Source organism: Phalacrocorax carbo, chromosome 1, assembly GCF_963921805.1.
Source record: "Phalacrocorax carbo chromosome 1, bPhaCar2.1, whole genome shotgun sequence".
Taxonomy (NCBI): domain Eukaryota; kingdom Metazoa; phylum Chordata; class Aves; order Suliformes; family Phalacrocoracidae; genus Phalacrocorax; species Phalacrocorax carbo.
Genome location: NC_087513.1, coordinates 63,939,635 through 63,962,835, shown reverse-complemented (window position 1 = coordinate 63,962,835; position 23,201 = coordinate 63,939,635). Strand labels below are relative to the sequence as shown.

Sequence of the window (23,201 nt, the reverse complement as noted above, 5' to 3'; positions counted from 1 at the left end):
ATTAACTCTGGGTGCCTTGTGGAGCCAGGCCTCAGTAGAGAAGATCTACCTTTTATTTTCTTGCTGGAGGCAATTTTCCATCTCTGCCATGCCAGCTTCCTCTTGTCAGGTGTTGGCAATGCCTGTGGGTCAGGTCTGCAGGTTGTTTCTGGTGATCTCACGAACAGGAGAGATGATCCCACCACCTTTGAAGTTCATTTGGGCTTGGGCTTTGCCCTGAGCAAATTATGTAACTGTTGGACTAATTGGGAGGTACCTTATTATTTTCTGCTTTTTTATTCCAGAGGTGATTCTCTTTTTTCCCCTCACATCTTCCAGTGTGTTTGGATAGATATTTACTCTTTTGGGCAGGACCAGCTAATGTGCTATAGTAATCCCCTAGATGATGCTGAGGACACCCTCTATACCCTGCTGCTCAGGAATGAAGGCACAGCAATCTGTGTATCTCCTAGGGATGACTTTACTCCCCTAAGCGGTGTGTGTTGTCAGTGGGTGTGTCAGTAGGTACCTGGTTGTTGTCACGTTGGCAGTATCTGATGTGTTACTGCTTTGGAAGCTCCTGGCCTGCTCTTTAATCTGCCTAGCGAGTGCGTTGCTTTGGTTACTCCTGGTACACGCAGTGGCTGGATGGGACAGATGTCCCTCTGGCCTTGGCTCCAAGTCATACTGATCTGCTGATCGCAGTGGTCCTCCTTTCATGGGAGACTCTTTTGCAGCACTCAGTAACTGCTTTGTGCCTCGCTTCTTCTCACCAAGGGCGATGGGGTCTGTCCCATCCACAGCAGATGAAGAAATGAATGCACCTCTTACTCTGTATTATCTTCTTTTTGGCCTCTCCCACAGGAGGTACATCAGGTACATGACTGTGCTGAGCACCAGCATGCATTTGCACATACCCAGATGTTTGTTTTCAAGGCAGTGTTTGTTAGGGGACAACTGGAAAAGGTTGAGAGACGGAGTTTCCTGATGGGGAATTTTGTGATCTTACCAAGACAGAGGAGCTCGTCCCAAGCGAACATTCGGTGTGGCAGTGGAGCCACAGGGGTTCTGTGTATGCCAGCTCCTGTTGCTGTTACATTTCTTACTGCTAAAGGCAGTGCTGAGGAGCTCGGGCCACTGACCCTGCTGTGAGAGGCACTAAATGAGTGATGAGTGAAGAGACCATCCCTGCTCTAGGGATGCTGTAAGCCAAGTGCAGAGCAGCCTCTGTTGCAGCTTTGCAGGAATCTGCTCTGGCTGCCTGGGTGAGTCATTCTTTGGCCGAGTATGCGAGCGATCATTAGTTTTTCATTATTCTCAATCCATAACAGTTAACTGATGGATGAATAGATTTTATTCCTCAGGCTGGTAAATTTTCTTGACAGTGTTGCAAGGCCGCTCTGTGTCTAGAAATGAAGTGGGTGTTTGTTCCAGTTACTAACGAGGAAGAGAAGCCAAGGGGGTTTATTGTCTGGGGACAGAGAATCTGCTAAATGGTTAGCAATGAGCTGCCCCGAGTGTGTACACATTGAGTTGACCCAGAGTTCACTCCTCGCCTCAGGAACGTTGCCAGCGTGGGATAAAGGGAGGGAGAGAAAACTGCGAACAAACAAGACTGATTTTTTTTTTTTTTTCTTTTTTCCTCTCACTGCCCAAAATACTTGAACAGTGGAAACGAGAGATCCTTTTGTTCTTTACTGTTTCTGGTGTGGTGCGTTTTATTTTCTTAATGACAAGAACCTACTAAATTTCCTGAGGCACTTGGTCTTGTTGCCAAATGCTAGGCATGGCAGGGCAGCATCTGGTAGACCAGCCAAGTGGACAGACTTGAGAGGCTTCAGATTTTCCAAGTATTGCCTACAACATGGTGAGCCTCTTGTCACTGCAATGCCACAGAGCAGGCAGACCACCCTGAGAAGTGAGGAGAGATGGTGCTGCAGAGTAACAGAGTAATTCTTTTGGTTTTTATTTAATGAGTAAGAGTATTATGGGGCAATAAAGAGGGCAGAGTCTGTTGTATTGACTGGGTAGCAGCAGTACTTGAAAGAGGGGGACAGTTGCTCCTTGAATGCTAGAAATCATGGGGCAAACAGAACGACTCATTTTGTGACCAATTTATCTTACACCCATGAGGAGTTGTCCTCTGAAATCAGATCAGTAGCAGCCTAACATGGCCCACCAGAGAGAAGGAAAGCAGTGGCTGCAGCGCAGTGTCTCTTCAGCCTAAAATGTTTTCTGCCCCAGGCTGGGCATCTTGTGACAGTGTTGCATGCAGGGGAACCACTTTGGTCATGTGGCCTTAACACAGGTTGTTTTAAAATTGGTTTTGGTCTAGTCTTCTGTGAGAGAAAAAAAAATTAAATCTGCTGAGATTTTGGCAACAGTAAAAGCCTTCATAAAACATGCTCCATATTCAAGTCATGGTACAGCAGTTGATGCTGAGTCAAAGATAATTTTTGTCCTCAAAACCCATCAACCAGGGTAATGCTGTCATCCCCCTTCCCATTTTGCAGAGGAGGAAACTGAGGCTGTCTTAAGAGAGCTGTCATGTCTTGCTTCTGCTCTTTTGTATTCAAGGAGAAACGTGCGAGTATGTGTGTGTGTAGAAGGAGGAGAGAAGGATGCTGAGCACAGAGCAACACCTCTTGCTTGTGTCTTTCTGCAGGTGACCTGCTGTCCTGCTTTGTGCTGACATGATGACAGCTAGCAAGGCAGCCGATGCGAGCAGCAAGTCTGAAAGCAGTGTCTGCAAGTCTGTTGAGAGGTGAGAGCTTTCCATGTTTCAGTGCTGGGGTGCTTTGCTCGTGTTTATTATCTCCAACAGAAAGAAAACCAAAGGAAGAAAACATTTTGCTCTGCACTGTCCCTCTCTCCTCACACGTTAAAACACACCCCTGCAGGTCTCAGGTGGTTTCACTGCCGTCTTGGGACTGTGACGCTATGCATTTTAGCATCCAGTCAGACCGATAATGTCCTAGACTCACAGTGCTAGAAGAGGTCTGCCACAAGGCAAGACCATTTATGCTGATGATAACCCTGTCAATGTTTGCCCTGCCTGCACTTGAAATCTTCAATGCTGGAGACTCCGCAGATTCCTCAGACAAGCCCTACTGTTCCCACCCATTGCAGATTTTTCCTAGTGTCCAGCCTTGGTTTTTACTGCGCGGTCCAACCAGCAGTGGCACTGCAATGCCCTGCTCCGTGGGAAAGGCCGTGGTGTTCATGGTGCTAGCTCTTAATGGAAGCATGATGTTGTCACTGAGACAGGCAGGAGTTAAATATCTGTGAGGCTAGGGAGGAACAGTATCTGGCTCGGGTCCTGTTTCTGCTCACAAACCCATCCCAGACTCAATTTGCACTACAACTGAGTCTGCAATGGCTGCCAGCCTTGCTTAACTCCAGGACAGGGCTCAAGGCCTGCCAGCACACAGGGTATCCACATGGATGCTCTTACAAGAATGCTAAGTTCTGGAAGAGGCACGCTTGATACATTTAAAAGTTAATGGAGGAATTTCCTGAATTGAATCTCAGTGTTGGGATCATGGTTAAATGGGACTAATGATACAGGTCTGCATCCCAGTAACTTTCTTATGTTGTCCTGGTGTTCTTTCCCAAGCCCAGGCAAACCCCAAAGACGTGGCTAAGTGCTTTGGTTTGGAAACATTTTGTGTTGGATTTACTGTCCGTTCAGCTGGAACTTTACTATATTGACAAAATACCACAATATTGATATTGTGATATCACATACTTGGAAATCCCTAGACTAAATATATTAGGGATTTTTGGTGTAACAGTGAAGACGTTTAATCCTTTGCTCTGATAATTTTGAATCTGGTGTCTGGGTGCTACATCATGTGCTCTAGGCTGAGGGAGTGTGCCTGGGTGCATGGGATCCCAAGCCCACGTGTGACCTGGGATGGTAGGACTATAGAAATGTAATAATAAAGGTGCAGTCTTTGTGCATTAATATGCATTTGGAGAACATTTGGGTGGACTGAGAGAGATCCTCTGAAGATGCACTAGAGGAAGCCAGCTGTATCATACGTTTTCCTCTCTGTTTAACAGCAGCAATTTTGGTATTGTTTGCAAATAGTCCATTTTGCATTTATTGGCAGTGGACCTGCTTAATGCCCTGATGATGTCCAAAGCTCTACTGCACTTCTAAACCCACACATGCACACGTGCGCGCACACGTGAAAATGCTGGTGACCCTCTCATTGATATCATCATACAAAAAATACCTCTCTCACTTGCCACCTACTTCTGCCACAGATAAAGGCTTCATTTCAACCTGTGTCTTAAGTCGTAACAAGATCACAAGAGGAGAGCGTTGTGTTCTGGCTAGAAGGACCTTTCCCTGAGCATCCTCCCCCATAAGCCCATCTCTCAAGTGCTTGGTTTGAGCATCCTCTGCTGTTGTCAGCTTTCTGCGTAGAGCTTATGGATCTGATGGACTAAACCAAGGGTGAGCAATGGTGGTGAATATTTCTTCTCTTTTTGTCTTTGGTGTGTAGGATCAAGCTTGCAGATAAAAGCAATACAGAAGCTGTGAAGGAATTAGAAAGACCTTTGTGTGGATTTTTGAATGAGAGATGTTCTGAAAGTGCCCGTGTCACCCTGGGTTTGACACCTGAAGCTGAACCAGTTTCTTCTGTGGTGAAGAACCCACTGGGAGCCTTGGAGAACTTGATGCTGGATCCAAGGCTAGACTGCTTTCAGCAGAACATGCTTAGTCCCAAAATGATCATCAGTGACCCATCTGTGGATCTGAACATTAAAGAAAACAGTAAAATCATCAGGACGCAGATAGGAGGCTCTCAGAATATACGGTCACCTGGAAAAATTGGCTTGAGGAATAAGTCCTTCAGCATCAAGGACAAAATTTCAGAATGGGAAGGGAAAAAGGAAACGCAATGTGCTCCTCGCAGAGAGGAGGAGCAGGGAGTTAAAGAGGAGCACAAGGTGCCCTGTGTAACTGAGAAGACAAGTGGGGAAGCACTGGTGACTCGGAAAGTGGAGACCAAGAGACTTATGAACTGGGAACTGGAGTGCAGAGGGGCAGGCAAAGAGAATGAGCGGAAAGCAGGAACTCAGAAAGGCACAGGGCAGGCAGCAGAGCGGAAGGGGGAAGCGCAGAAGGATGAGGAAATGGAGTCCAGCCCTGGAAAATGCAAGGAGGTGAAAGGTGGGAAGTGGGAGGTCCAGAAGGAGAATCTTTCAGTGCTTAGTCAGGTCAAGAAGCTAGAGCAAGCTTTGAAAGACAGCTCAGCAGAGCTGCAGCCACAGTTGCCTGGTACTTACTATTCCCCACAGTGCTTGCAGGAGAAGGCAGCACAAGGACACACTGCTCCCGAGGGCCATGAGAGCATATGTGGGGCTGAGCTCAGCAAAAGGCTTCTTGGCTTGGACTCTGAAACCACTGAGCCAATTTTTGGGACTCTAGAAGAGGTAAGGACTTCTCACGTGAAATCCAAGGACTGCACAGTGGAGAACGTGTACACAGAGCCAGGGGTGCCAGAGAAGAAACCCTTCATCAACCCACTGCCAAAGCCCCGGCGGACTTTCAAACACGAGGGGGAAGAGGACTGGGTGCCAGCAGCTAGGAATAAAAGAAATTTACCCCCTCTGCCATCCATTCCTCCCCCTCCCCTCCCCTCCTCTCCTCCCCCGTCAGCTGTCAGCAGGAGGCTCTGGAGCGGGAAGCACAAGAACAACGCTGACCACAGGTATTTGTGCTGCATTTCACAAAGGTGTTGGTATTGGTGGTGGAGTCCCGCCTTCCCATATCTCTCTGGGAGAGACAAATGTTCCCTGGTCACTCATAATCCCCAGAGAGCCTTGCTGGCTGTAACCAGCACTTCGTCATCTCTCTGAGAACATGTGAGTGGCCAGCACAACTTCACAGGATAACTGTCAAGGGATAAGTCACGGCACATTTGGACTTTAAGATCACTGTATTACGTGGCTTAACCTTCAAGCCCAAGTTTGAGAGGTTTGGGGTTTTGTTCTGGGCTTTTTTAGCAGAAAATCTGTTTAATTACAAAAATGAATACAGCTGGTCTGGAATGATAATCTCTAGATTCTACTGCAGCATTTTCACTGTTCATAGTAAGCCTAGTCCTCTAACTGAATCTGATATGTATATATTCTTCTGGAGTGCTTGTCACACATTTTTGGGGTGGGGAGCGTAAAATGTGCAGCTGTTTCTAATGTCCTCTGCATAAACTGTCACCTAAAAATTCCAGGCTTGGGTGCAGGAAGGAAATTGAAACTTTCCAGGTTTGTTAGTGGAGGACACTTAATTGTTTTTTACCCTTTCTACCATCCTGCATGGGAGTATTGCTTTCCTGTATTGCTCAAAGAGCTGATTTGGGGGGACCCGCAATCCTGCTGAGAGTGGGATCTGTGCTGTAAATGGGACCTCTTATGGCCTAAGGTTCAGTGCAGTGTTGCAGGATGTGCTGCTTAACAGTTGCATCTTCACAGCATAGTATTGCCATGACAACCCAGATTATCTACAGCATCCCTGAAATGCCTTTATCTGTGTGGCTGATGAAAATAATCGATCTCAGTGTTACTTTTTCATGCTTTATATGGGATGATGCTGTGAAGTGTTCTCTTCTCAGTAATTTATTTTGTCAACTGTGTCGCATGTTGGAGAAGCGAATTAGCCATGATCTGGTTATAAATGCTGGTTAACTGTATCACTCTCCTGTTTGCTCCTTCTTCCCTCCCATCAATGGTGCAGGAAGTCTTACGAATTCGAAGACTTGCTGCAGTCGTCATCTGAGAACGGCCGGGTGGATTGGTACGCGCAGACCAAGCTGGCCCTCACACGCACTTTATCTGAGGAGAACGTCTATGAAGACATCCTGGGTAGGAGCTTTGGACAGGGGAGGGATTTGACTACTAATGCTGAGTAACTGAGAAGGCTCGTGGTCAACAGGCACTCAGCTCGTGGTCAACAGTGCTGAATAAAGTATGTTTATTATCCAAATGCAAACCAAGATACATTTTACGCAGATCATTGACAAGTAATAAGAAAAATGGATAGAATATTTGAGAACTCATGAGCTTCAAAGATGAACCTGAGCCATGTGGGGACCAGCTTTTATTTTTTGCTGGCATCTCTCCTCTGTCTTCCTCTTGTCCTGTGGATTAATTCTCACAGCTCTGATCTGTCCATTGTGGTGAGCTTGTCACCGCTGAGGTAATGCAAACAGTCTGAAAACAGCCTCGAAGTCAGTTCCACAGTTCAGAAACAGGATGGTGTATGCCTCCAGGCACCATTGAAATTAAGAGACTAGGTCCCAATATCTTTGAAATTGAATTTTATTTCATTTTTTTTAACTTCGATGGCAGATCAGTGCCTTTTTAAAGATAATTTCCTGTAACATTCTCAATTTAGGTAGTGATTTTTAACATTGTGAGTTAGGTGGCTTTTTGTGGAACATAGAATAGAAGCATCCCTCTTGAAAAAGCCTTAAGAAGTTTTAGTAGCTGTAGGCTGGTGCTCTGTAAAGCTCTTGGCTGAGTTTAGCAGAACAGGGAGAGAATAGCTGCATCGGCTCTCACCATACAGCTGTAATCCTACAGAGGTGGTCTGTGGTGTTTGGCATGGGAGGAGCTGTGCTTTCTCAGGGGCAGGCAGAGCATTATTATTTTGATATAAATAAAATCTGATTATACTCAATGAGAAAGGTCTCTCAAAGGGACTGATGGCAAACAAGGTGATGCCAATCCACTGACATTTTTGAAGCTGTTGGCCTCGTTTGTGGAGCTAGGGGCCCCTTGTTTGCCTTTTTCTTCTCTTTACTTGGGGGGCCAAAGGAACAGGGAGTGCCTGAGCAGCTGCTGGGGTTTTTTGTGTTGGGGCGTGGTGGGAGGTCTCAGAAACCACTGAGTAAGGGTCACCTCATCAGCTGGAATAACATGGATAGCATTACAGAGTGGCTGTATAGGCAAATCTATCCATTCAAACATAAGCACACCCCTGTTTCCCAAGCTTGCAGAGAACTCAAATACCAGGCTGAAATTCCTCTCCCCTCCAGCTATTAGTTGCAAAGATTAAAAGAAAACAAAGTTATGTGTAATTGTCAGCTAATGGGGCATGTTTGGTTTTTTGTTTTCTTGCTGCATGTTTAGGCTTTGCCTGGAGTCAGTGATCTTTAATTGATTCCTGCAGTCCTGGTGGTGTTACAATGGAAGCTTGGGGAAAAAGGGTGGACAGGGATAACAAAAAAAGCTAGTTTTGTTTTCCACTAGACCTCAGGCAGGTATAGTCCACAAAACACAAACAACATGTGAAAACTGCACCAATGGAGGGGGAACCCCTCCTTCAGCTACAGGACACTAGTGCTGACCTGCAGATGGTTATGTGTGTCCATCAGGGCATGCAAGTACACACATAGACCCCATATTCATGTGCGTGATTTCGGAAGGGTTCAGCTGTTGGTGGGAGAACCGTTCCCTTTCCCAGAAAGTCACGCAGAGTGCCTTCATGCACCATCTTTTTACCCATTCACCATTGCTTAGCTGGAATATTGGACATTGACTGGGCAGATGGATGACACGGTTTATTTGTCAGAAAGAGGGAAACGGTGGTGGTCTAGACTGAGGCTAATTGGCCATGCTGCCAAGCAGTTTGAGGATGGGGCAGGTAATAGAACCCAAGCTTGTTCTTTTTTCTCCAATCTATCCAGTTATGTGACAGCTGAAGTATATTTTCAGTACCTGCAGCATCACTGACCTCCAGTCTTTGCGCTCAGCCAAGCGTTACATGACAATAAGAGAAACGCAGTTGCTTTGAGGCCCAGCTGTCCACTGCGATGGCATGAAATTATGGCAATGAAAAGAAAAATCCTGTAACAAATTGCCTGCCCATGCAGATGCTTGGGCTAAGCCTTTGTCATTGGTTCCTTAGATGCTTGGGTGGAGATGTCACAACCTGCTTTAACAGAGTTGTGTGTTCTTTTTGGACACCCTTATGTTTGCCTTTCCCAGCACTGCTGAAGAGTGGGATGTAAGAAGTTCATTATAATATAATTTTGGGTGTTTAAAACTCAGATTAGTTGTGTGCTGCACCTCCAGAATCAGTGGAAAGAAAGGGACAGCTCTGTGTGGTCATTCAAGCCTTGTGTTTTTGAGGGCATCCTAGAAGAATGAGCTGAAATGTTACTTCAGAGGTGTCCCTTCCTGCCCTCCAGGGAGAGAGCATCCTGACTTTGGATGGCCTGTGTTAGGTGAGGTAAATCCTTCCCTCTTTCTGAACTGGGGCGTGTGAGATTGAGGCATCCATGATTGGTAGATGTGTTTGAAAACCTGTGTTGTGTGACAGGCATCCATGTTCAGAGAGTGGATTAAATCCTTCTGCAGAGTCAGCCCAAGAACGGTGCATCACTTCAGCCCCAATTAAATGATGAACAGATGTCGCTGTAATCATAGGGTTAAACAGAGGAGAGAGGACCCTTATGCTAGCCTTCAGCTCACAGTTTCATTTGGACAATTCTAAGCACAGGACTGGAAAGAAGGAAATATAATTATGGACCAATGTGCATGAGAACCTCACAGCTCCTCTGAAGACAGGGAAATGAACTTGAGGACTCACTGGGTCTTTTCCATCTGTAGTATCTGTGATACTTTCCTATAGTTGCGTACTGGTGTCAGGGTTTGGACACTGTCCAGCGAGCAGCTGGGCTTCTAGGGCTATGGAGAGAATGAAGCAATTGCAGGAATGCTTGAGAACAGGTCTTTATGTCTGATGTGGGAGGTGGGAGAAGGCCAGCAGATCCCCAAAGAGATTTTTATGGCAAACCTCAAAGATTTTCTGCACTTAAAATCTCTTGCTTGTGGCTTTTTGCTGCAGATCCACCATCGAAGGAAAACCCTTATGAAGACATTGAGACCAACAGCCGCTGTTTGGGGAAGAAATGTGTCCTGACCTTCCCAGCATCCCCCACTTCTTCTGTACCTGGGACTCCCACTAAGGTACTTTGATTCAATCACTTCTCCTGCTCCAGAAGGCTTTTGGGTGAAATCCAGGTCCTGCGTGGAAAAAGTAGAGTTTTGCCAATGACTTTAATTGTATCGGGGTTTTTTTCCTTTTTGTCTTTTAACAGAGTATGGTGTGATAAGAGGGGGTTTATTGCCCTTTAGCAAGGTGAAAAAATAGCATTCCCTTATACAAATGCTTTGCTGGCTTTCACTTTTTTTCACTCAGGGCCTGCCTTCCCCTCGTAGAGGAGAAGACCTTTTGCTAATACAGTGCACGAAAGGTCTTCCTCCCTCAAAGAGCGCATTTAAATGCTAGGGTGGTCAAGCCCTGCAGTGGTCTTGGCTCAGTGTCAGTGGGCAGTACACAGCCTGCCCATGCTGATGCCAAGATGCCTCTGCAGCCCCCCCCTTAGGATGGCTCTTGTGCTCTCTCCTTGATGGGACTGGGTGCTGGTAACTAATGCTATGCCAGTCCCCTCGTTAAGGGGCCAATACTAAAAGGGTGTCCCCACCAGCAGCACAGCTTACAGCCTGGTGCTGTTTTCCTCCTTGGCAGTGAAACCAAAAGAAGAGGTAAAACATTGGTCTGCACCTCTTGCTCAGAGCTCAGGGCTTACCAAGGCCAGACCTCTTCTCAGCCCCCCGAGCTGTTTTGGTTGGTTCCTGTTGCCTGTGTAGATAGTCCAAGGCTGGAACTGCAGGGGTGATGGGACAGCAGAAGTCATCTTGGCAACAGCTGAGTTCAGAGTCAATAGCAGGGATCTAAACACGGTTTTTCTGAACAAGGGGTTTTCCCATGCTCTCCAAGTTGCAGCTGTCATTAGAGCTGTTACCCAACATTTTCAGAAGTTTCACGTGCAGCGTTTCTTGACGTATTGCTCTGTTCCAACCAGCTTAATTGGCAACTGATGTTTCTTTGGATAATTAAACACTTAAAAGTGAAAATTGTTCTGTGGTTCTCAGTCCATTCTCCTTGTTGCTAGATAGGTCTAGAGCAACAAGGGTCTCTATATGAGTGTTGCGATGAAGTCAGTTTCCCTCAGAGTGCTTTGTAGTCACCTGTGCACCCTGATTTCCCACTGTGCTGTCAAAAGGGGGCTGAAGTGTTACACAGGAATGCCTTTCACCACAGATATGGTTCCCAGCAGGAGACATTTAGTAAAGAACTGAACAGGGGTAATTATGTTACACTGTAGTGCTTTGACATTGAAAAGCCATGATCTGCATCAGTCAGAAAAGAAGTGCTGCAGCTCTCGTGGCAGCTCTCAGGTTTGCAACTGCAGTGTGAATCATGGTGGAGAACCTGCCCCCGGCTGGGGACTGGTGGGGAAGGGGTCTGGATAGACTTTCAGTAGTAGCTTATATCGCTACTGCAGGATAACATTATTTAGTGCAAAGGCCCCTCCCAGACTCATTTTAACATGTGGCTTCTCTGTGGGTGGTAAGCATTTCTGTGAGTTGAGCATCTTCTGCCAAACCATCCAGAGACACCTGAGCTAACCTGAATGAATGAATTAGCCTGGCTAATAACTCTGCTGAGTGTGTCTGCTGGTGGAGGCAGACCATTATGCTGCCTCACCTACAGTGCTGCTGTGACTTGTTCAGAATTAGCTTGGATAACTCTCCCCCACACCACTTATTGCCACATAGATGCATCCTCTGGGAGTGCAGATACAGTGCCCAAAAACAGTGCGACTTAACCTTGTCATAACTGCTGGGAAATTTGGTAGGAGAAGACAAAAAGAGTTCGTATTGAACATCCTTATGGTGAGAAGTGGTTTGCCCTTCTTTATCTGGAGCTGAGCTTTCTGCTTCTCTGATGCCATTTTTGGTCAGGGGCTTTAAGAATTTTATGCTGGTAGTCAAACATGTGTTGTGCTCTCACTGAACTTGATAATGAGCTTAGGAGGAAACCAGACTCCATAATTGTCTATGACAGCGTTTCTGGTACCCTCCTCTGAAATATTTAACTCTGGCTACTGTCAGAGACAGCCATACTCACAGTTCGTTTTGTCTGGTCTCACTGCTTCTCTGTTCCTCCTGTCTAGCTGCTCCTTATCCCAAATGCTTGTGGTTGGCTGGTTGGTTAGTCTTGTCCTGTTTACAGTCCCAGCCTTTGGATTACACAAGTCCTGGGAGATTATTTTTTTTTTCACACTGGAGCAAGGCTTCTTGGCCAATCCCTGAGATTGCATTCAGGTCTGGAATGAACATGGGATGGTTAAATTGCTTGTCAAGATAGTCCTGGTCTAGCCCAGCAGCTGGGTGGGTTCCTTGTACATGCAGAGATCTGTGAGTGTTCTTAGAATTTGGGCTGTTTTGCCAGCTGTGTGCTATGCCTGCCCCACTGGGTTTATCACCATGACAGTGTTAGCAATGAAGCAAAGGTAGGTAAGGTGCTGTATTCATTCATTCCTTCTCCTCCATTCCCAGTTGCTTTCCAAGCCCATTTTTTTCCGACAAAACTCAGAGCGGCGGAGTTTCAAACTGCCAGACCTACGGAAACTGAGCCGCGATGGGACTGGGTCGCCATCCAAAATCAGCCCTCCCTCAACTCCCAGCAGTCCAGATGACACCTTCTTCTCCTTGGGAGACCCTCAGAATGGCAAGAGGAGAAGGAAGATTCCCAAGGTAAATCTAGGGCTTTCTGTCTTTTCCTTGGTTTCTTCCAGGCGGGAATGCCAGTATGAGACAATGTTTTCTTTAGTTTCCAATGTGACATCCCGCAAGATAGATGTTGTCCTGGCAGTTGACTTGACTTGCATTTAATCCTCTTTCTGCCTGAAGCAGAAGGCTCACAAACATCTCTGCAAGTTTTGTAGTCCTTTTTCCATCTGAGATATCGTGATTGTCAGGAGAGATAAAATAATAATTTTTTAAAAGGCATTTTAATTTTTGGGTAACAGTTGAAGTTTGTCAGAGGGGAAAAAAGCAATTAATACTTTTGCAAATAACACACCCCATCATACTTCCTTCTTTCCTTGATGGATAGGACAGTCAGAAATTGTCTGTGTTGTGTTGGTGTTCTCTGCTGGCAATATGTTGTTCTTTCCTAGGTCTGATTCATGCATTGGCTGTTTCTAATTCAAGGTAGGGTGTGATTGTCGGTGAACAATAAAAATACTGACATTTGAGTGACAAAAGGAGTTGTCTGTAGTCATGAGCATTTTCTGGAGCAATGTTTCCTACTTCATGTTTGGATACAGCACGACTCTGTTTCAATTTTATTTTCTTTTAGATCTAGCAGGAAATGTATTCAGTCCAAATGAGGTTTGGCAGCAGTCTATCAGTTGAATGTTTCAAAAACATGGTTATAAAAACACAGTTGCTTGTACCAGTCTTTGCAGGACAAGCAGAGGCTACCAGGGACTGTCTGTGGTGATTTTTTTTTTGTTGTTGTTTTTTTCTGAACCCACGGTTTTCATTTGGGGAAAAAGGGATGTGTTTGTTTCTTTGTTTCCTGGTTGCCAGATTTGTGTTCATGTTTGCATACCTGATTTTTGAATGCCCTCTCTGTATACCTCTGCCCTTCAGGAATGAGCCAAAGACCACAAAAGTCTAGGATTTTCTTTCCCAGTATGCCTGTACATCTGTGCAAGTGCTTGAGCTCTACCAGTGTGTTCACACATACTTCTATGTCAACTGAAGGGAAGACTGCAAGTATATAGTTACTGGGCAGTGCTCCTTAGCAGTGTTGTAGAGGAAGGTCAGAACTGAGATTTACTCTATCAGTGGCAAGGTCAGTCTGAGACTGGAGCTGGGTGGCTGGGTGGAGGCTGCACTTCCACGTCAGGGCATCCTGCCACTCTACTTAAGTATTTGGATTAGAGTTTCCTGACCAAATGTGTGGTGGGCCTGTCTTACCTTGAGCTCTCAGAGCATGTGTGCAGGAATGCCAGACTTTCTGGAATAAATCTGAATGCTGTGGCCATGCCATGCTACTGCTCCTGCCTGGGACCTCGACAAGGAAGCAGCTCTGCTCAGGGAGGCTTGGGGAAGCCTGGCATCGTCCTGCAACTCTGCTCCCCTTCAGGGCCAGATAGGGAGACCAGAGGCACTGAATGAGACACTATGTCCAGCTATGCCAAACGCTGAAATGTCCTCTCTCCTGGTCAGCTGGGAGGCCTGGCATTACAGGATTGCAAAGAAAACCACTAGTATAAAGTACTTCGCCATCATTGGCTCCCACCCATCTTTATTTCTTCAGCGTTCTTGGTATGATATGTTTCCCCCACGCTTGGTAGGAAGGCTTTTCCAGCACATCCCACAACAAATGTTAAAGGCATAAAGACATTAATGTTTGCTGTCGTCCTCCAGCCAGTTTTCTGCTCTCAAACCTGCAGACCAGGGCAGGTTCCCAAGGGGCACGCTGGTGCTCCCTGGAGCATGGACTGCGGTATGGAGAGGCCCAGGTGAGCACCATCAAGCTCATAAGGCCCCACAGTGTGGAAGTGCATTAAGGCCTGGGCTTTCATCAGAGCTTGTTACCTTGGGCTCCTGCCATGCCAGCATAACTGTACTGCTTCTGTACCAGAGTGAGAGTGGCCAAAGGCAGTGCAGGTTCCTGTGCAAGGTAGATGCTGGTAATTGTCAGTTCTGGGTCATCAACTGAAAAGCTTCAGTATGGCCAGGGTTGGGAAACAGAGTACTTTGCATGAAATTCTTAACTTTCTTGCCTGGGGAGGAAAATAACCTTGTTTGTTTGTTTGTGTGTTTGCTGAGCAGCTTGTGTTGAAAATCAACGCCATTTATGAGGCACGAAGAGGAAAGAAACGTGTCAAGAGACTATCACAGTCTACGGAGAGCAATTCAGGGAAAGGTAAAGGAACTTTGAATCATCATACATCTAAGATTTTCTGAGGACTTGTCTTAGAGTTTAGGCTGGCTTAGTGATTTATGTGATGTTTTTTAGCGCTTCTTCCAGTCCAGGGTGAGACTGAGTTAGCGCTTCCACGTTTTCTTTTGGGAAGATAAAAGCTATTCCTCTGCCCAAAAAACTTTAATTAAAACAGAACTTCTTTGATTTTCTTGCTTGATTTTCATTCCACAGCTTTACATGATAACCTTATAGGTCACACCCAAAATGTGCCCCCTTTTTGATGTTTATTTCTGGAACAGGCTGGAAGCTTTGGAGAAGAATGTGCTGTCTAAAGAGTCTGATTTGTTGAGATCAAAATATTTTGCGGGAATGTGTCACTTCAGTGAACTGTCCAATGGAAAATAGTAGATTTTGAAACAGTCCTGGTTCCTTCAGTATCCCAATAAACAAATAGCCTCAGTTGGGAATCAGTGTTTCTAGATTTGACTGTAAGACCATCTCCATCACAGCAAGATTGAGACTTTCAGACTCCCAGTGTCAATCAGCAACTTGTCAGAAGTGTTCAGATGCTTCAGAGGAATTACTTCTAAACATCTCATCCTTGTAAAACTTAATTTTAAGTCTTTCCAACACAGTATTTTTTCCCAAAACACCCTAATTTCCAGTGAAAGGTGAGCACCAGCTCTATTTGTTTACCACAATTACTTGTTACTGTTTATTCTATTTTATATAGGATATACACCCACAGGGTGGATGAGTGTGTTTATATGAACCTTCAGGGGAACCATCCCAGACTTTTCTCTCCATCATTTTCTGTACCTCTCTCTGAAGCATCTACAGCATTGATGACAGAAACAGGCTATTGGACCGTAAAGACCTTGAGTCTGATTCAGCCTGGCAACTTTTGTTTGTTTGTTTGCTTGTTTTTACCCCTTATCCTGCAAACAACTGCATATTAATCAGTATTTTGCATTGGTGTCATGTTTATACAGACTTGGCTAAAATACTGCTCTGGCATTTTATTCTTCATGCAACTCCTTTGGCTGTGCAAAATTGATTTTGTTGTTTGGGTTTGGTTTTGTTGGTTGTTGTGTTGTTGTTGTTGTTCTGTGAATGAATGGGAAGATACCAAGGCTGGTACGCTAAATGTCTGTGGGTATATGCACCCTTGAAAAGACCAAGGCCCTTGGGATCTGCACTGTCTTCCCCCTGAAGTTGCTAGGCCTGACTTTCTCATGCCAGTGATTAGAAATGCACGATTATAAATAGGCTTTACTTACTTCATCATCCCCTTTCTTTTTTCCTAGTTACAGATGAAAACAGTGAATCAGACAGTGATACTGAAGAGAAGCTGAAAGGTAAGGCAAATGTGCAAACAGAGTAAATGGGTCCTGTTAAACCCTGCTCTGAGATCCTGGGTCAAGATCTATCCTCTGTGGTTTGCCTTTGGAGAGGGAGCTTATTTCCGCTCGGAACATAGTGAGGAAACAAAGATCTCAATACCACGGAAGAAAATCCATGGGCAGAGGACTATAGGAGTCCAAAACAAACATCTGCTGCAATTCCCATCGAAGCTCTTTGCACTGCCTTTCCTAGGAGATGGTTTGGACTGTGGAAATACAGAGAGGTTTTTCAAAGTACACAGTCACAAATGTGTGACCAGGCTGACAGGCAGTATTGCATGGGACAGGGTGTTCAGAAAACCCGCTACGTGTCTACTAACGCACCAGCCAGACTGACTAGCCAGGAAAACAGAATTGCACTATATGATTTAATGCTAGTTAAACTCTTCCACATTGGCTGAGTTGGGATAAAGCACTGCATTGCTTCCTTCATTCTGGTATAGCTTCTGAAACCTTCTTGTACTGGTAATTAGCCTTGTGACGTGCTGGTGGCATTACAGTCTTTTGGGAATTTATATGGCAAATTCAAAGTCCTGGCAGAGTTAGAATGCTGGGTGGAAGCTCCCTCAGATTGCGAAGTTTTCTGTCTCACATGCGTACCTGATCTCGGTAGTAGGTCAGTTCCCAAGCTGAAAAGACAGGCATAAGCAGGAGTTCCTGCTCTGTGCCAACCGTAGCGCGTTGTGCTTAGGAGTGCTCGTCCTTATCCTCTTTCAGGTTTTCAGAACAGAAACATCAAATTGAGTACTCTCTTGCGAACACAGCTTCCTACGCAAGAACTACTGTATGCTCTTGCTGTCCTCTGCATTGGGGATCTTTTATCTGTAATGCTGTGTTAGCGAGATCAAGCTGAAAATTGCTTCCACCACCTACCTTTTGACAGGTTCTCAGGCTAGCCTGGAGACAGGGAGAGAGGGTTTGAACCCAGATTGCGCAGAAATTATATTCACAACTGTCTTGAAACACGATGTTGTGAAATATAGTCTTGTGAAATATGCCTTGTTGAACTGATGATTCTCCTATTTTTAAAGACTTTCCTATTTTTAAATAAGAAAGTGACATGATTTAGCAAATCTCTTCTATCTAGAACTTTTGATTTTGTATGTTTTACTTAACAGACCAAACACACCAGCCAGTTACCTCTGCTTAGCAAGTCACTGTACATCATCTGAGACACAGTAAATCATCAGACAGCAATCATCAGACTGCGTGTCAGAGCCATAAGTGCTGACCCTTGGGAAGGAAAAATGTTCAAAGACAAACTCTGCCATAATGACAGCAGTAAAATCCTGGTATCTTTAGTAGGTTGCACAGAATATAAACAATACAGAGCTTGAGTGAGCTTTTCAGAAGCACTCAGCATTGCTGTGACACTGCTCCTTTTGAAGTCCCTGGTAAAGCAGAAACCACTTCTGAAAACTTTTGAAGAATTACAGCCTTAGAGCAAATATCATAAAAGGTGATGAGAGAAGGGAGTCTAAGCCATCTTTCCAGGGCTTTAACTATCCACAGTTTGTTACACACTCTGATTTAAGAGGCACCTCAAGATTGCTTTAAATTATATTGTCTGGAATAGTCCGCAAGTGGCACAACTTTACCAGACAAAAGGTCAAGAGTCTGTCCTAAAGTATATACCATCTCTCAGGAAGCCCTGTCTCCAAAGCAGGCATCTTATATATTTGGAGTTCCTGCAGTATCCCTGTGGTTGTTGTTTCTGTCAAAAATGTTGCATTGCCACCCGCATTCACAAAAAGCGCAGTTGTGAGAATGTGCTGTAGTCTCTGCTTGTAGTTAATTCTTTCTTTCTTTTGTAACAGGGGTAAAGGAGGCATCATGCAGCTTTAATTTGGGATGCGACTGTAAAACAAAGCAGGGGGGTGGTCTTAGGGAATCTCATCTGGTCTCTTCTCAGCAGGCAGCTTTTCATTACTTTCCATGCTGGAATGTTTATTGTCCCACAGCTCATGTGTGTTGCAGTTACAGCTTGCTTGGCAGTTTTTCTTGTTTTCCCATTCTCTTGGGTGAACTTGTAGAAACATGGTCCTGAGAGATTAGTTTTAGGCACGGGAAGGACTGGCATGAGCCAGCTTTTTCATTTGCACCTCTTCTCACGTTGGTTTTTTTTTTGTTGCTGGCCTCTAGCCCAGCCTGCATTACTGAAGCTGTGAGTCCCCAGTGTTACTCAGCCAGTGGACCCCTAGCCTGACCCAAGTGCTGGTCTTGTAAAACCGTGGGGATCGCTACCCACAATCTCCTCAGAGCAAAGGTGATCAATCACCTAACTGTGCTACCTTTGAAAGATGCATAAATGAATGCTAGGATGAATGCCCAGACATTGTCTGTTACGCCATGTCCTATATGGATCTCAGTTTGGGTTATCTTCAGCTGTAAAAGCTATCCATGAAATCCTTCCACTGCCAAAGCTCTTCAGGATGATGGCGCTCACAAGATTGTTCTGTCCCTGCCGGTGTTTATAGTGCAGCTTCCAAAAGGTTCTGACCTCTTACTCAGCCACTGACAAAGTAAATGCAGTGAGGTGGTTTCAAGTTTATCCGTGAGTCTCTGCAAAGCACTGGTGCTCTGTGTAAAGAGCTAGACAAAGCCACAGTCTCCTCTTTTCTTCTTTGTAGCTCACAGCCAGCGCCTGGTGCATGTGAAGTCTCGCCTGAAGCAAACCCCACGGTACCAAACCTTGGAACGGGACTTGATCGAATATCAAGAGAGGCAGCTGTTTGAGTACTTCGTCGTGGTGTCGCTGCACAAGAAGCAGGCTGGGGCTGCCTACATCCCTGAGGTTACCCAGCAGTTCCCGTTGAAGGTGTGGTGTCTGTCAGGAAGGTCTGGTTGGCATGTCTCAGATTGCATGGTGCATTTGCACAGCTGGACAAGCTATATCTTCGCTGTTGACCGTACATTACATCAGTAACCCCTCTGCTGTGTCAGTGTTCAGTGAGACTGAAGATAGAGGGGCTGCAGACACCCCCCGAGAATTGTCATGTCATTCCTCACTGTTGAAAGAGCAGCTGATTTAGATCTCTTGCTGCCCTTGACTATGACTTTTATGTAGCTATTCCCTTTCTCCCCCTTTTCTCTTTAAAGAAAACCAGTGCCTGGGAGAAAATGTTTTCTTAAAAGGAAGGCACAGCTTTTGCCAATACTCTAGCTCAAAACAGGGAACAAGGAATGGGAGAAACACAGAGCCAGTGTGACAGAGTATTTGTAAATGGGGTGTAACCAGAGCTCCCCTCAGACTTCAGTCCTCTCGCCCCTGGCTGGAAGATGTGACCCAGATTGGAGGCACATCATAGGAGGGGCAGGTGCTGCAGATGCAAGGCTTGGTGGAATTGGGAGCACAGAGTTACTTTAAGATACCTAAAGATTAGGTGAGCCAGAATCACAGAAATTTTAATATCTTCCAGGCAGAAGCTTAGCCTCTGTCATCACCTCTTCATTTGTCACAGCAAAAAAATTTGAAGTCATTCCATCCCCACATGACTAATTGGAAACATCCCTTCTCTCTGTTCTGCTAGCTCGAGCGCTCGTTCAAATTCATGCGTGAGGCAGAAGATCAGTTGAAAGCAATTCCCCAGTTTTGCTTCCCTGATGCAAAGGACTGGGCCCCCATCCATCAGTTTGCCAGGTAAGTACTGTACTTCATATCCTGATTCATGAGAAACAGATTTATATATCAAGCTAATTAAACATGAGAGCTGTCATGGTAGAAAATTGGGCAGAGTCCTGCGTGGGCTGTATTGGAAATGCAAAAAGACTGTGGGGTTTCTGGGTTTGTATGTCAGAGACTTTTAATGTGGGCGATGGGTATCTTGTCATTCTGGTTTCTTTTTCTGCAGTGAGACATTCTCGTTTGTTCTGACGGGGGAAGATGGGAGCAGGCGATTTGGATACTGTAGGAGGCTGCTGGTAACTATCCCTGGGTTTTTTTTTTTCCTTTTCCTAGAGATGCAGCCTTCTGTGGGGTTGGTGTTATTGGCACCTGTTCTGGAAAGTGGAAAGCTGCCGCCCTTCTCTTTCACTGCGGAAAGAAAGAGTGGCAGCAGAACAGCTTTGCTGGCTTTTGCTCTGCTCAGTGCCGAAGTCATTCTCTGAGTACCATCCTCCACTCCACGCGTAGCTCTTTTACCTTTTCCTTACGCCAGTGCTTAACATTATGACCATGGACTGTTGTTTCACAACTAAGCTGAAGATAGGGTTTGTCTCCCTTAGGTTTAGATAGTCACTAAACAGTTGTCTAACTGCACTAGTCCCATAGGCTGAGTTGTCTCTGTAGAGCGGTATGCCCTGCCTTAGTCATTTGACTAAAGAGGGTTGGGATCATATTGTGGATGTGCCCATTTCTCCCCACTGTTTCTAGAGTACCAGGGTTTGAGCCAGACTTAAGGTACTGTCATCAGCAGCATGCTGTCAAATGTCTGGCAGTTTCTGAGCCAGCCAGCAAGTTGGAGACCTAAGAGACAAGTCATTCTGTCTCTGCAGTAGTTACAACTCTGACATTTTCTTGGTGTGTTTTGTGTGTGTATTTGCGTTTGTCTTGAAAGCCCAGTGGGAAGGGGAAGCGTCTCCCAGAAGTTTACTGCATTGTGAGTCGCCTTGGATGCTTCAATCTCTTCTCTAAGGTGAGGGGGAAGAGAGAGGGAATTTGTGCTGTAGGCCAAGAAGAACCTCAAAATGAAGTCGACACCAGAAGAGTGGGGATCAGGGAAGCTGATGGCTGAAGAAAGAGCCTGAAATGGTGTTGGCAAGGCAACTGCATGCTAATTCCTGAACCTAGCAAAAACACAGTTAAAAGGAAAACTAGATTGTCATCTGTTGCCTTGTTCCTTCAGCAGACCTACCAGAATACAAGCACTGGGAAGTCAAAAGGTGGAATCCTGACTCCAGGGGTGGTGGGGAGTTTGCAAACTGTAAGCTTTCTATTGACCTCACTGGAGCTGGGTTTCTCTTGCCTGAAGCAAATGAACTGTCTTTAGTTGCACCTTTTACCTTCCTACCGATGATTCAAGGCTCCATGTTGATTCTGGGTTAAGGAGAAAACTTAGATGCCGGTGCACTTTATTCTTGGTGTTACACACACCCACCCCACCCACCCACCCCCATTTATGTGTTTTTGTGTCTTCATGCTTTTATTTCAGATCTTAGATGAGGTTGAGAAGAGACGGGGCATTTCCCCTGCCTTGGTGCAGCCTCTGATGAGGAGTGTCATGGAGGCACCTTTCCCAGCTTTGGGCCGGACAATTACAGTCAAGAACTTCTTGCCAGGCTCAGGAACAGAGGTAAAGACACCACCCTAGAGAGAGGGAGACTTAGGCCAGCAAATGGTGTAGGACTGGTGACTAGAAGTTGGAACGGTGACTCAGCACTGGGGATCTTCAAGGACAGATTGTCTGGCAACTGTGTGGGGAAGTTAGGGAGTAAAATAGTGAACCAGAGAGGATGCCATGGAGACTCCAGGGACCTCAGAATCAAAAGGGAAATTGTATGATAAAAATTAATGTAAGAATACAGCCATGCTAATATGGCAAAATAAAACAGGGCATTGGCCTTGAGGCCAAGCAGCACAGACTGGCAGGCCCCATGCTGCACAGCATGTGACCTTGGAACTGCTCAAGATCCCCCACACTTAACTTCCAGAAGACAGGATTCCTAGCATGTGCTCCAGCATCCTTAACACAGAACCACTGTTCATGTGGGACAGGGCATGCGGTTCCAGTCAAAAAATACCTGAAACCACAGAAGGGCAATGTTGCAGCCTTTCAGAATGGTATTTTCACAGCATGGAGGCAAGGATATGTGTCGCATCTCCCACAGTGTGGTGTGAGGACAATGGGAGGGTTTTAAGAGTGCAGAGCTTTTGGAGGTAGCATTGAAGGACTGTGGGAAGGTGGAGGGAGCCAAATTGAGCGTAGCCTTGTTGGACATGGCGTGCCTTTAACATGAGAGAGGGAAGTGAGTGAGTTGATAGAGGGTGTGCCTGAGGGCTTTAAGCATAGCACTACGTGATGACATTCTCTTCATCCAAACTGAGAACAGTCCAAACTGAATGAAATTACTGCAGAGCGTACACATAGCTGGTTAAAAATCTGCACTTGAGGTGTAAAGTCCCAATGGCATGCTGTCAGGCTGTGAAGATGTTTTGGCTGTTCTGTTTCTTGGATCCTTAATGTTCATTATTTATCTGGTTGATGGCCTAAACCCCACATTCACACAATGGGTAGATAACAGCATTGGGATAGGTTGCAGGCACTTCGGAGAGTAAGGGTTTAAAATTCACAATGACCTTGCCAAATTGAAGGTTTGGCCTGAAATTCAATATGAACAAAGGCAAAAAGCTGTGAAGAAGAAATGAATAGTCTAGTACAACATGGAGGTAACTGAGTGAACAACACTACTTCAGAAAAGGATCTGGTGGGATAGTGAGCCGTAAAGTGAGCAGAACAGTATGGTGGTATTTTGACAAGCTCCTGCATTGGGAAATAAAGTAAAGGGATGAATAATAAATAAAAGCCATATTTCTACTTTCCAGCATTGGTGGAAATTTATTTAGAGTATCATGTTCCAAAAAATGCGGACACTAGGAGAAAGCCCCGGAATAGTTGTTCCACTTATAAGTGGTTTAGAAAATCCAGGCAAAGCTTGAGAAAATTGTTTGCTTGATATAGAAAACAAAGGACAAAGGAGGACACGTGATAATAACCTTCCAATATACCAGACGTTTCCTACAAAGAGGAACGTGACCAGTTGTTCTGAGTGTATACTCAGAGTAAGACAACAAGTAGTTGAAGTAATTCGCCACTGACATGTTTCAGCTGCAGGCTTGGTGTTGGTAAGGGTAGTTCAGACCTAGAGTAATTTTCTTGTGGGGTTTATGAAATGTGTGGTGTTGAAGGTTTTCAAAAACAATTTAGATAAACATCTGTCTAAGATAAGGAGTGTGAAGTGCTAAGGTGCTGTGACAGGAATTATATAAGTAGATATGAACAAAGAAAAAT

General features: G+C 45.4%; 1 protein-coding gene across 4 annotated transcripts in view; it reads left to right on the top strand.

The window, feature by feature from the left end:
• Nucleotides 1-23,201, top strand: part of DENND2A (DENN domain containing 2A) — a 61,472-nt gene that overhangs the window by 23,178 nt on the left and 15,093 nt on the right. For 3 of the 4 annotated variants that reach the window (XM_064456911.1, XM_064456921.1, XM_064456929.1), the window contains exons 2-13: nt 2,645-2,743; nt 4,494-5,705; nt 6,728-6,855; nt 9,845-9,966; nt 12,406-12,603; nt 14,698-14,791; nt 16,099-16,149; nt 18,825-19,012; nt 19,725-19,834; nt 20,046-20,115; nt 20,751-20,828; nt 21,345-21,485. In XM_064456911.1, coding sequence (XP_064312981.1) covers nt 2,673-2,743; nt 4,494-5,705; nt 6,728-6,855; nt 9,845-9,966; nt 12,406-12,603; nt 14,698-14,791; nt 16,099-16,149; nt 18,825-19,012; nt 19,725-19,834; nt 20,046-20,115; nt 20,751-20,828; nt 21,345-21,485 — 2,463 coding nt within the window. In that variant the 5' untranslated portion in view covers nt 2,645-2,672. The remainder of the gene's footprint in view (nt 1-2,644; nt 2,744-4,493; nt 5,706-6,727; nt 6,856-9,844; nt 9,967-12,405; nt 12,604-14,697; nt 14,792-16,098; nt 16,150-18,824; nt 19,013-19,724; nt 19,835-20,045; nt 20,116-20,750; nt 20,829-21,344; nt 21,486-23,201) is intronic. The other variant, XM_064456939.1, reaches the window with a different exon arrangement.